Consider the following 11,580-nt stretch of genomic DNA (forward strand, 5'->3'; position numbering starts at 1 on the left):
CTCAAGTAATGAAACTTGGAGTAATTGATGCATCCTAAGCTATGCTTGTCCATTTCCTAATTTTTTTTTTTCTGATAAGGTAATACTCTTGCTATTACTACAATTTGCACTGGGTGCTTTGGTGCCAACAACATGAGTTCTCTAAGCTTAGTCTTCAAATTCAGCACATATTGCATAACACAATCCTTATGGGAATCACACTCACCCTCTCACTCATCACAAATGAAATCCAGTAGTCCCCTCTCCATGTGAATTATTTTTCTTTCTATTGTGGGTAAGAGTTATGCTTCTTGACTTAGGAAAATCGATTACTCATAACCCATAATTTGGTGATATAATCTGATACAGGTTAGTCCATTCATTTTATACATGTTCTACATTTTACATGCTGCATAATGTACAGTTATCACAGTTTTTCATAAAAAAATAATTGTCTTTAGCTTAATACCATTTTTCACAGTAAATGCATAACTTTCGTTTGTAACCAGTGATTCATACCATACTTAGGGCAGACATAATAAATGTCTTGCCGCCTTCTCCCTTGATTTCTGACATTTTGGTTTATTGCTTCACTTAGTCTGTTCCTATCCCCTTCCTCCTCCCCATTTTCTGTGATAGGTAACTGTGAGGTGACTTAGACTATAGCATGTGATATGGTTCTGTTGTGTCCCTTCAAACTGCTTGAGGGGAGGTACTGTTGCCTTAATACCTTCCTTTTCTGTCAGGGTGAAGATTTAACTTTTTCATTCTTGGGTTGGGGCTGTAAATGCTGGGATGAAATTAATTCTAAGGTATGGCATTTTGCTCAGCTGCACTGTAATGGCAATGTTATATTTGTAAGCAGTCTTTTGATGCATTTATCTAGGCAAGTACTATACTTCCTGTAGTGCTTTAAATATCGGTGTATTTTACAACTTCAGAACATCAAACCTGTTTTATGTGAGGCAGTTAAATCCATGCCCAAAGTAAAAGGATAAAAGGTTACAACTGTTTAACAGAAAAGTTAACTGTTCAATGTTAGATGAGTTTTGTGATCTCGTATTGTGATGAATATTATTTTGCGTGAGTATAACATTGGTACACAAACTGGATCTTTAAAAGTTATATGCGAGTATGTACCACATATCTAGTGACAGTTATGCTGGAAATTTGGATAGGGGCTGGGCAACAGTTTGTTGGTTTAATAAATTAGTGTCCTGATATGAAATTTATGGCTGCTGTTCTGGTAGGCATGTAGTTCACAGTTCAGGTAGGTATATAGTTCCTGTATTTTCATATGCAAAACGTTGCTTCTGGGATTCATAATTCACGTGCAGTCATTCTGCTGTTTGCTGTTTAATTAAACATGTATGTTTTACATTTGCTGCAATAGAAAGCTTACTGCTTTCTTTGTGAAACTACTGATGTTCTTCGTGTTTCACTGTTGCAGTCATCACATTTGGGTTATCTGCTTGCAGTAGCCCTCAGTCAGCCTGATTATCAAAGTCTTGGGTCCTGCGTCGGTTGCTGTCTCATCTTCCATGACGTCAGGTAGTCAGGGGTATAAAGCATGCAGCCGACACCATTACATCAGTCTTTCTTGCCATGTGGTGCCCAAAGCAGAAGCAGTTCGCAAGTGTCGGTTGGCCGACTCCCGAAATTTTCGTTTTCGAATTTCAGAACCGAAGTCTTCAACTAAGCTAAGTACCCCATTGGAGAAACGTTTTCTTGCTCTAAACCGATGTCAGTAAAAGTTAATAATTGTATTTCTTGTGGAAAGCAAATACCTCATAAAGATTTTCATTCGTACTGCATTCCTTGCTTAGGCCCTGACCATGACGTACCTAGCTGTCGGTTTTGTGCCTTATTTGAACAACAAACTATTTGTCGTCTGTTTATTTACGCTTCTAAATATTTTGGTACTCTGTTCAATTATCCAGATATGGCTTCGGTAAGCCACCCAACTTCTGACATTCTGAAAAAACGCAAAGATAAAGACAGAGACAGACCGCATAGGTCCAAAGCTGCCGCCGATGCTTCTCCTAAGCTAGTCGCAAGTTTGCTGGTACTCAGTGAGGCACTTTCCCAGCCCCTGATACCTGTTACTTCAGATTCACAGGCCTCTACTGAGACCCATTCAGAGCCCGGTATGCCGTGAGATGCTTCGCTGTAGAACCTGTGGATGTCTCTACCTTGGATAGGTCCGGAGCCGCTGTGCAGGCACTATATTCTGAGGGTGTATTCAGGCCTACTGACTTGCATATTAAACTGACGCCATCTTCTTCAAGGCCTAAAACTCGATCCATGCCTAGAAAACTGAAGCCCAGACCGCATGGTCAGATCTCTATGCTTAAAAAAACAAATGATAAGAATGGCTGAAGACGTTATTACTCTAATCAGGGGAAGTCACGCTTCCCCCTCTAAGAGACCTTGGACTGAGTTTCCTTATGATTCTTCTGATCAGGATTCTGAAATTTGTTTCCTCTGATGACCAGGATTTACCCTTATCTACCTATGAGGATTAAAACTTAAATATTGCTTGAAACCACCACGAGGAAGAAAATTTAGAATCTTTTTATTAATAAAAACAAGCGCTTTCACGCAACAAGATGCGCTTCATCAGGTTACAAATTTTACAAAGATTTCAGCTATCTTTATAGTGAAAAAATATTGTCAATTATTCAATCAATTAACAAGTAAATCAATACACTATTGAGATAATTCATCAAAATAACGCTGATGTATTTGTGTTCAGTAATAAAAACTTATGTATACTGTTTTAAAACACTTTCAAAATGCAAATGACTCTCATAATTTAAGGTCTCATAAATATATAAAAGTCAATAGCATATATTATGCCTTTAATTGGTACAATTAAACTACTCAGATAGTTCTTAAGGAAGTTATGCCCATATTTGGGAAGGAATCACTTTAGATGCTTGTCATTGCGCACCGCATTTTAAATTCAACAAAGAAAACAAAACGAAATATATGCTTTCAGTTTGTCATATCATTCATAGAACTGAAAAAGCCCATATGACATTGTAACATTTTGAAACATAATATGCTTTAATCTCATTAAATAATCTTTCGCCAAAAATATGTATTAAATAGTTAATTATGTTTCAACCAAAAATAAAATAAAAGCCGAAGCTAAAAGGCTGGGAAGCTAACAAAGAATTAAAAACTAAAGTAATTGATAAGTGCATAAAAGCACAAAAACAATTTATCACTATTCTATAAATCCCCATAACTAAAAAAGATCGAACTTCTGCGCAGCCCAAATTCATTTTTTATAATTAATATCCTGAATAAACATGTGTTTTGGAGGTGTTGTTAGAATATATTATATATAAAAGAATACAACAAATAAACATAAAATCTATATATAAAAAAGATCCAAGTGATATCTATGGCAAAACTAAGATAACAACCTTACGTGTAGTGTAAGGTTGTATATAATTACGTGTGTATATAAAATCTAATAATATATATTGTATCTGTAAGCAACAGTCAAAATACTGCTCAAAAGAATTATGTCTGTGTTTTGAGAAAGTCCTTATTTCATGAATTATTATTATAATTATGTTTCGACTTCAGAACATGAAAACATGCTTTCCGATTTTTCCCCGGTATGCCGTGAGATGCTTCGCTGTAGAACCTGTGGATGTCTCTACCTTGGATAGGTCCGGAGCCGCTGTGCAGGCACTATATTCTGAGGGTGTATTCAGGCCTACTGACTTGCATATTAAACTGACGCCATCTTCTTCAAGGCCTAAAACTCGATCCATGCCTAGAAAACTGAAGCCCAGACCGCATGGTCAGATCTCTATGCTTAAAAAAACAAATGATAAGAATGGCTGAAGACGTTATTACTCTAATCAGGGGAAGTCACGCCTCTAAGAGACCTTGGACTGAGTTTCCTTATGATTCTTCTGATCAGGATTCTGAAATTTGTTTCCTCTGATGACCAGGATTTACCCTTATCTACCTATGAGGATTCTGATGCAGAGGACTCTATTCCCTCTGCTTCCCCTCCATAGGATATCTCTTTTGGTAAAACCTTGCATACTCTTAGGGAGCTTTTTCGCTGGAAAAGCCAGGATTACTCTGACTCTAAAAAGAGGCTTCGGGATTTCTTACTCATGCCCCAACACACGCCTTTAGCTATCCCCCCTGTACTGGACATTGTTGATGATGCCTTCTCGGAATCTAGCTTGGCCCCTGACTCTTTACCTCCTGCTCCCAGAAAACCTGATAGATATTACAGGGTTCCTGACTCTCACAAGTTCCTCTTTAAAAATCCTACTGTGGATCCTGAGACCATTTCACAGGGATCCAGGGGCATTAAGGCTACTACTGCCAAAAATCCTACCCCCTCTGTTAGAGATTCCAGGGCACTGGATAGATGGGGTAAGAAGGTATACACTTCTGCAACCTTGGCCATTAGGGCCTTAAGCTGCCAGTTTCATATGTTAAAGTATCAGCAGAATATTATTGGATTGCTTAAACAAAAAATTATGTTGATTCCTGACTGTGCTGAAAATAAAGCTTTACAGGATTTAATGCATTCTGCAGAACAAGTTGGGAATCATACTTTGCAATGTGGTTTTGATTCATTAGAGGCATGTTGCAGGGCTGCTGTGACTGGGTCTGTACTTAGAAGGCATGCTTGGCATAAGGAGCAATCTTTGCCAGATCATGTTAAAGCTAAATTGCTGGATGCTCCCTTAAACCAAGACTGCTTGTTTGGCAACAAAGCAGAAGTAGTACTTAAAAAGATGGAGGAAAAAGCTAAATCTATGCAAACTGTTAAAGATTTCCTGCAAGTACAGCCTCCCAGATTTAGTAGGCATTGGCCCTCTAAAACTTGGTCCTTTCCTGCCTCTTCCAGGTCTTCTCAGTCCAAACCCAGAACACTCAGGCTTCAGTCCCAAGGTACTCACAGGACTAAGCAGTGGGGGGCTCCCACTTCCAAAGCAGGGAGTGGTAAGACTCTCCCCTATGGTAAACTGTCTCAATGACTTAACTTTAAATCTTCCAAGCCCTGCACAATTGACTGTTCCTTTAGGGGGAAAGATTGCCCTGCAGGCAAAAAATTGGGAACTCATTACCCAGGACAAATGGGTTTTTAATATAGTTTCCCAAGTATACAGATTCCACTTCCACTCCTTACCAACCCCAAACGGTTGGCCAGATCTACCCCCAAATCAGCGGGCAGAGGCTCAAAAGCAAATTCTCTCTCTCTTACGCATCACAGCTATCCAACCTGTTCCAGAAGTGGAAATGGGACAAGGTTTCTGCTCAAGACTTTTCCTGGTGCCCAGAAAAGACAACTCCTGGCATTTTGTCATGGACCTCTATCCTAAACACATTTTTGGTGATCCCAAAATTCAAGATGCTAACTCTTCACTAGCTGCTTCCTATGCTAGGCAAGGATGCCTGGTTGGCAACACTGAATTTAAAGGAAGCCTACCTGCACATCCCAATAAGGGAATCTTGCAGAAGATACCTATGCTTCAAAGCAGGCTATATGCACTATCAGTTCTCTGCACTGCCCTTTGACTTATCTACTGCGCCCAGGGTATTCACAAAGTGCCTAGCTCCAGTCATTGCATTTTGCAGGCAAAGAAATATCCAAATATATCCATACCTGGACGATCGTCTAATTCAGGCAGAAAGCCAGGACATACTATTGAATATCTGGCATTTGTACAGAAATTGCTAACTTCTCTGGGGTACACCATAAACGAAAAGAAATCACATCTTGTACCCTGCCAACAAATTGTATTCCTGGGGGCAAGCTTGAATACAGCTTCCCAGATGGCCTACCTCACGCCAGAGAAACAAGTTCATTTGACAGCCTCCTTCAAACTACTGGCCACAAAGACCCAGCTATCTGCAAGGAAAATACTGCAAGCCCTGGGTTCATGGCCTCCTGCATTCTACTAATTCCATATGCAAGACTGCAAAGACTGCATATGAGGAAACTACAATGGTATCTGAAAAGCCTATGGTGCCAACATTCTCAGGATCTAGAATCAATGATTCCTATCATACCTTGTTTACAGATAAGAGTTACTTTGGTGGGCAGAGACCTACCACCAAAACAAGGGACTGTCATTCACTCTACCCCCTGCCGCCCAAACCCTAACAACAGATGCATCAGACTATGCATGGAGGGCTCACTTGGCAGGGAAGTGCATTCAGGGCAAATGGAACCCAAGTCAAATGCACCTACATATCAATCAAAAAGAAATGCTAGCTGTACAGAATGCTCTAACAGTCTTCAAGGACCACATTCTTCCAGGACAATTATTGGTAAAGACAGACAACACCACTGTTATGTGGTACATACAAGCAGGGGGGAACCCACAAGTACCCTCTCTGCTGACTAGCCATGGCTCTGTGGGACACAGCCTTGAGCTACCAAGTGCACCTACAGGCCCAATTCCTGCCAGGAAAGCTAAATACACAGGCAGATGACCTAAGCAGAAATCTCATGGACCCACATGAGTGGAAACTGGAACCAAAGATATTCAACATGTTTAGAAACAAATGGGGGAGCCCGAAGATAGTCCTGTTTGCCTCCCCCCAGAACTACCAATTGGACAAATTCTGCACAAGGACTCCCACAAACAAGCTTGGAAAATGGATGCCCTGTCCTTCACCTTGAAAAACCCATCAGTTTATGTCCCCCCCCCCTGCCTCTCCTCTCCAAGGTACTACTAAAGATCAAACAGGACAAACCAAGGGCAGTACTGATTGCACCAGACTGGCCACGTCAACACTGGTACCCCCTCTTGCTGCAGAGTGTCACTGCTGGCACCATGGCACCTGCCTCAGACCCCTGCCCTGCTGTCCCAACAGGAGGGCCAGATTCTGCACCCACAGCTTCAAACCCTGAACTTGGCAGCCTGGCTAATTACCTGATCTCTCCGTTACCATCCCTCAGTAAGCAAGTGATGGATGTCATTCTGGAGGCAAGGAGGCCTAGTACTAGAAAATCCTATGCTGAAAAATGGAAAAGATTCTGTTCCTGGAGCCAAACGTCCAGTTTACTTCAGATTATTCAATACTTAACTGAGATGCTTCACAAGGGCCTTTCCTTTTCCTCCATCAAAATTCATGCCTCAGCCATTTCAGCTCATTACAATACAGAACCACCCCTCTTCTGTCATCCACTGCTGAAGCAATTCCTCCGAGGGCCCAAAAACTTAAGACCACTTAGGAGAGCCCCTACTCCAGCCCGGGACCTTAACTTTGTATTGGAAAAGCTCACTCTACCTCCCTTTGAGCCAGCTGCAAATGCAGAGTTGAAATGTCTTTCCTGGAAAACGGCCTTCCTTCTAGACATCACTTCAGCAAGAAGGGTGTCTGAATTACAGGCCCTCATGGCAGTGGAGCCTTTCATCATCTTTCATGCGGACAGGGTGTCCCTCAGGACCAATCCCTCCTTCATGCCCAAGGTGGTATCCAGTGTGGCCCTTAATCAGTCCATTCATTTGCCAACCTTCTTTTCTAATCCACAGAACAAAGGGGAATGAATACTGCACTCCTTGGACGTGCACAGACAACTTAGATTTTACTTGGACAGGACTAAACCTCTCAGGAAATCTGAACAGCTGCTGGTTGCATTTGCTGCAGGGGCAGAGTGGAAGGCCATTTCTAAGCAAACCATTTCCAAGTGGATAGGCCATTGCATTCATTTCTGCTATAAGCACCATGGAAAACCTACCCCACAGGGGATAAGACCACATTCCACCAGGGCTGTATCTACCTCTACAGCCTTTCTCAGAGGTGTCCCTACCAGGGACATCGTAGAAGCTGCTACCTGGAGTTCTGTACATACTTCACCAAGCATTACCACTTGCCAATTGTTTCTAAATCCAGAGCTGGCTTTGCCACTGCAGTCTTGCAGGGCCTTATGGCTGGTCCTAATGCTATCTAATTACCTCCTCCCATTCTTAGCTTTGGGAATCTACCCAAATGTGATGACTGCAGCAATGAAACATGAAGAACATAGTACAGTTGTGTACACTTAAAATGTAGATGGTCAAGTGTATTCACTGTTGCAGTCTTGGTTACTCTCCCTCCAGCCCCCTGACTTCTATTGACTATACCTCTATTCTTGTTTACTATGCTTAAAGCTTTTTGGTGTATCTGCTTTTTTGTTGGAGGTGTAACCTTGTATATAATTGCTTCCCATTATGGGGGGCACCTGACATTTGGGGCAAGAAAAACTGGTGTAATGGCTTCGGCTGCATGCTTTATACCCCTGACTACCTGACGTCATGGAAGATGAAACAGCAACCAGCGCAGGACCCAAGACTTTGATAATCAGGCCGACTGAGGGCTACTGCAAGCAGATAACCCAAATGTGATGACTGCAGCAGTGAATACACTCGGAACATCTACATTTAGGGTAAGTGTACACAACTGTACTTTCTTTGCTTGAGTTACTAATGTCTGCATCTTCATCTGAGCATCTAATTTTCTTCATCTTTCCACTCCTGGCACCTAGGCTTATCTCCAGCTATGCAAGATACAGTAGATGCAAATCTGCAGAAGCTGACGCAGCTTGTTAACAAAGAATCCAACTTGATTGAAAAGGTTATTGCTTGCTTTAATCTCTCTTGCTTGTTACTTTCTTACAAAACTGCATTCTATGTAGCTTTCTTGTAGCAAGTGGTCCACGATGCTTCTGTCATGTATATTAGAATAATACCACTCAGTTGTTTCAACCATGTTGATTGTTTCAGCAGAAAATAACTACTGATAGTGTTTGCTGGTGAAAGACTGCATGCCACAATGTTACCAAGAAATAGTTTTACTTAGAGCCAGAATAAATGCTGCCTTTCAGTCATTACCTTTAAAAGTAATGGACAAATTTGACATGATGCATTTATTTATAGTCTGCACATAAGCTAAAAATCAGGATTTGCAGGTACACTTAAAGTAATCTTGTTTCTGACTTTTTTTTGAAGATGGACGATAAACTGCGTCAAAGTCCTCAGCATCGTCCAATACAGACAGCAGTGCCGAAACCAGCTGCTGTTAGTGACCAAAGCAATTCCACACAATTTGATATGTCTTAGCTATTTCACTGCCAGAGGAACCCTCATTATCTGGACTGCTGAAGGAATAATAAACATTCTGCAACACTCATTTCGAAGGGAGAAATTCACCTTGTAAATAAATGAAGTAGATTTATGGATGAACATGCTTTTAGGAAATTGTATACAGTGATATATGCTAAAATATAGATGTGAGAATTACATATGGATAGCTATATGTAGGTGTGTAAATTGCTGTGATAATGTTACAAAATGCCTTAACCATGACAGATTGAATGATTTATTTATATTTCTGTACTTAATTCTGGTAATTGCTGGCCAAAGGATAAATTCTTGTGGTCAGATGTGTGTGTGTGACTTTTACAGAGATGCATCAGTGGCATTTGGAACTTGAACCTTCCACTATATGAATATAGAGATGCTGATTGTACAGGCTGTCAGCCTCACTTTATATGGCTGAAATTGGTTAAAAGTTACTTGCATTCATTAAGGAAGGATATATAGCACCTTGTTCTCTACATAACATTCTCTCCTCATATCACCACATATCTCTTGGGGAATGAGTTCTTCATCAGAGAAAATTGAAACTCCCTTGTTTAGTGTTACACATGCTCCCATACTGTCATTAGGCTGCAGCGTCTTTTGGTTATAAGATTTATTTATTTTGGAAAAGAGAAAAAAAATTAATTTTGTATCTCCCTCTCAAATTATTTGCTTCCACAGTTAAGTGACCTGAAGCATGTTTTGAAGCAAGGGCTACTCAGGACTGTGAAATTACTTTCTGATGGCTGTAAATATACTTGACTAACCTCAGACCTAGAATGTAACAAGGAATTACTATTTTTATATATGTCTGAAATCTCGTCTTTGTGTATATTAGGAAATTATATGAAATATTTTGTGTAAAACTGATTATTTAAAGGCACTTTGTTTTCCATGGTCTTAAGATACAAAACATTTATTATGAAAGTCTATAGTGGGTTTTTATTGTACGTAGACAATAAATGCCTTTTATCATGAGGCATGTTGTACTGTCCAAGTAACTAATGAATATGATATTGGCAATATTAAGTGATCTATTTTACTACTAGACTACAATTTGGTATGGCTAAGCCTTCCGAAATATCACTGGAAATCTCTTTCCCTACTTCATGCAAGGTGATTGCTCAGTTGTTTATATGAAGAACTGATGTTTATTAGTTGAAATTCTACACTACACAGCTTTGTATTAAATCTGAAATTCTAATGATTATGTTCTTTATTAGTAAAGATATTTCCAGAAAAGAGTGGTAATGTCTAAAAACATAAGATACATTAACCTTTGCTCTTGAAATGATTGTGATATCACAAATAAGGGCTCCAGAAAGCAGATAAGTGTGTGAGTGAAGGTAATTTTCATTTAAATACCTTTACTTTGGAGAAATGTGTAGCTCTCCAGCAGATAAAGGCTGCTTGGTTTGCATAACTTGCACCTTTATGTCTATAAGTATGTAATGTACTTTGCCTACCCTCATCCTTCTGCTGATACTCCTTTATTCAGAATACTTGGATAATTGGTTCATTCCAGGTATAGAACAGTTACTAAAACGTATTACAGTAAAATCTTTTTATGCTCATATATTAAGTAGCTATTATTTGGTGACAGTATTCTTCACATTTTCTTGAAGCATTATAACTATTCCTTTAATAAATGGTATACATTATGCCTTTTGGTATACTATCCTTGCTAATTATCATTTCTTACTATTGCAACCTCACTGTATTCTGGGTGCGTGTTCCAGCATTTGTTGTTGCATCCAATACAGATGGAGAAAGGCTCTTCATTCAGCAGGAGTACAAAACTGATGACTAGAATTGTGAAAATAAGCAGTGAACCATGCCATTATTTTGAGACAGCTTATTGTCATATGAAAGGACTAAGGATGTTTATCCTGTGATGGGGAGGATAGCAGTACCAATTTATACCTGCCAGTACTCTCATGTACTTCTACCCCTGAATGTTAAGGATGAAGACAGGAACTGCCACTGGGGTATTTTACCAGTGTGATAGACAACCCTACACCGGCATTGCCATCAAGTGCTCCACCTTCCTCTTTCCAGCCATTCTGGTAACTGAAGGACAATTTCAAACTCATACTACCATTGTCATGGTTAGAAAACTAAAACAAACAGGCAGGCCAGGCACACAGCTAGTCTTACTCATACCATCATTCTCTCTCTCTCTCTCTCTCTCTCTCACACACACACACACACACACACACTTGCATGTGCACACAGATAGTTTAGTGGATCGCCCATTTTCCTATAAGCTTATCTTTGGTAGATTTTCAATTGTATTATTTCTGCCTAACCTGTCCAGAATGTTCGTTTTATTGCATGGTTTGATTTTTTTTCTGCTTCATGACACCTCTGTTTCAAGGATTTGTTTTGTTTAAAAATTGTAAATTAGTTGTCGACTTTTTTTTTTGTTAAATGTAAAGAAATAGTTGGTGATTTGCCATATACATTACATGAGTTGTGAAAT

General features: G+C 39.9%; 1 protein-coding gene across 4 annotated transcripts in view; it reads left to right on the forward strand.

The window, feature by feature from the left end:
- MTX3 (metaxin 3) overlaps positions 1-10,674 on the forward strand; it is a 558,615-nt gene extending 547,941 nt beyond the window's left edge. For 3 of the 4 annotated variants that reach the window (XM_044063727.1, XM_044063725.1, XM_044063726.1), the window contains 2 exons: positions 8,504-8,592; positions 8,967-10,674. In XM_044063727.1, coding sequence (XP_043919662.1) covers positions 8,504-8,592; positions 8,967-9,077 — 200 coding nt within the window. In that variant the 3' untranslated portion in view covers positions 9,078-10,674. The remainder of the gene's footprint in view (positions 1-8,503; positions 8,593-8,966) is intronic. The other variant, XM_044063728.1, reaches the window with a different exon arrangement.
- Positions 10,675-11,580: the final 906 nt, after the last annotated feature.

The sequence above is a fragment of the Protopterus annectens genome, chromosome 2.part2, assembly GCF_019279795.1.
Source record: "Protopterus annectens isolate FY-2018-M chromosome 2.part2, PAN1.0, whole genome shotgun sequence".
NCBI classification, from domain to species: Eukaryota; Metazoa; Chordata; order Ceratodontiformes; family Protopteridae; genus Protopterus; species Protopterus annectens.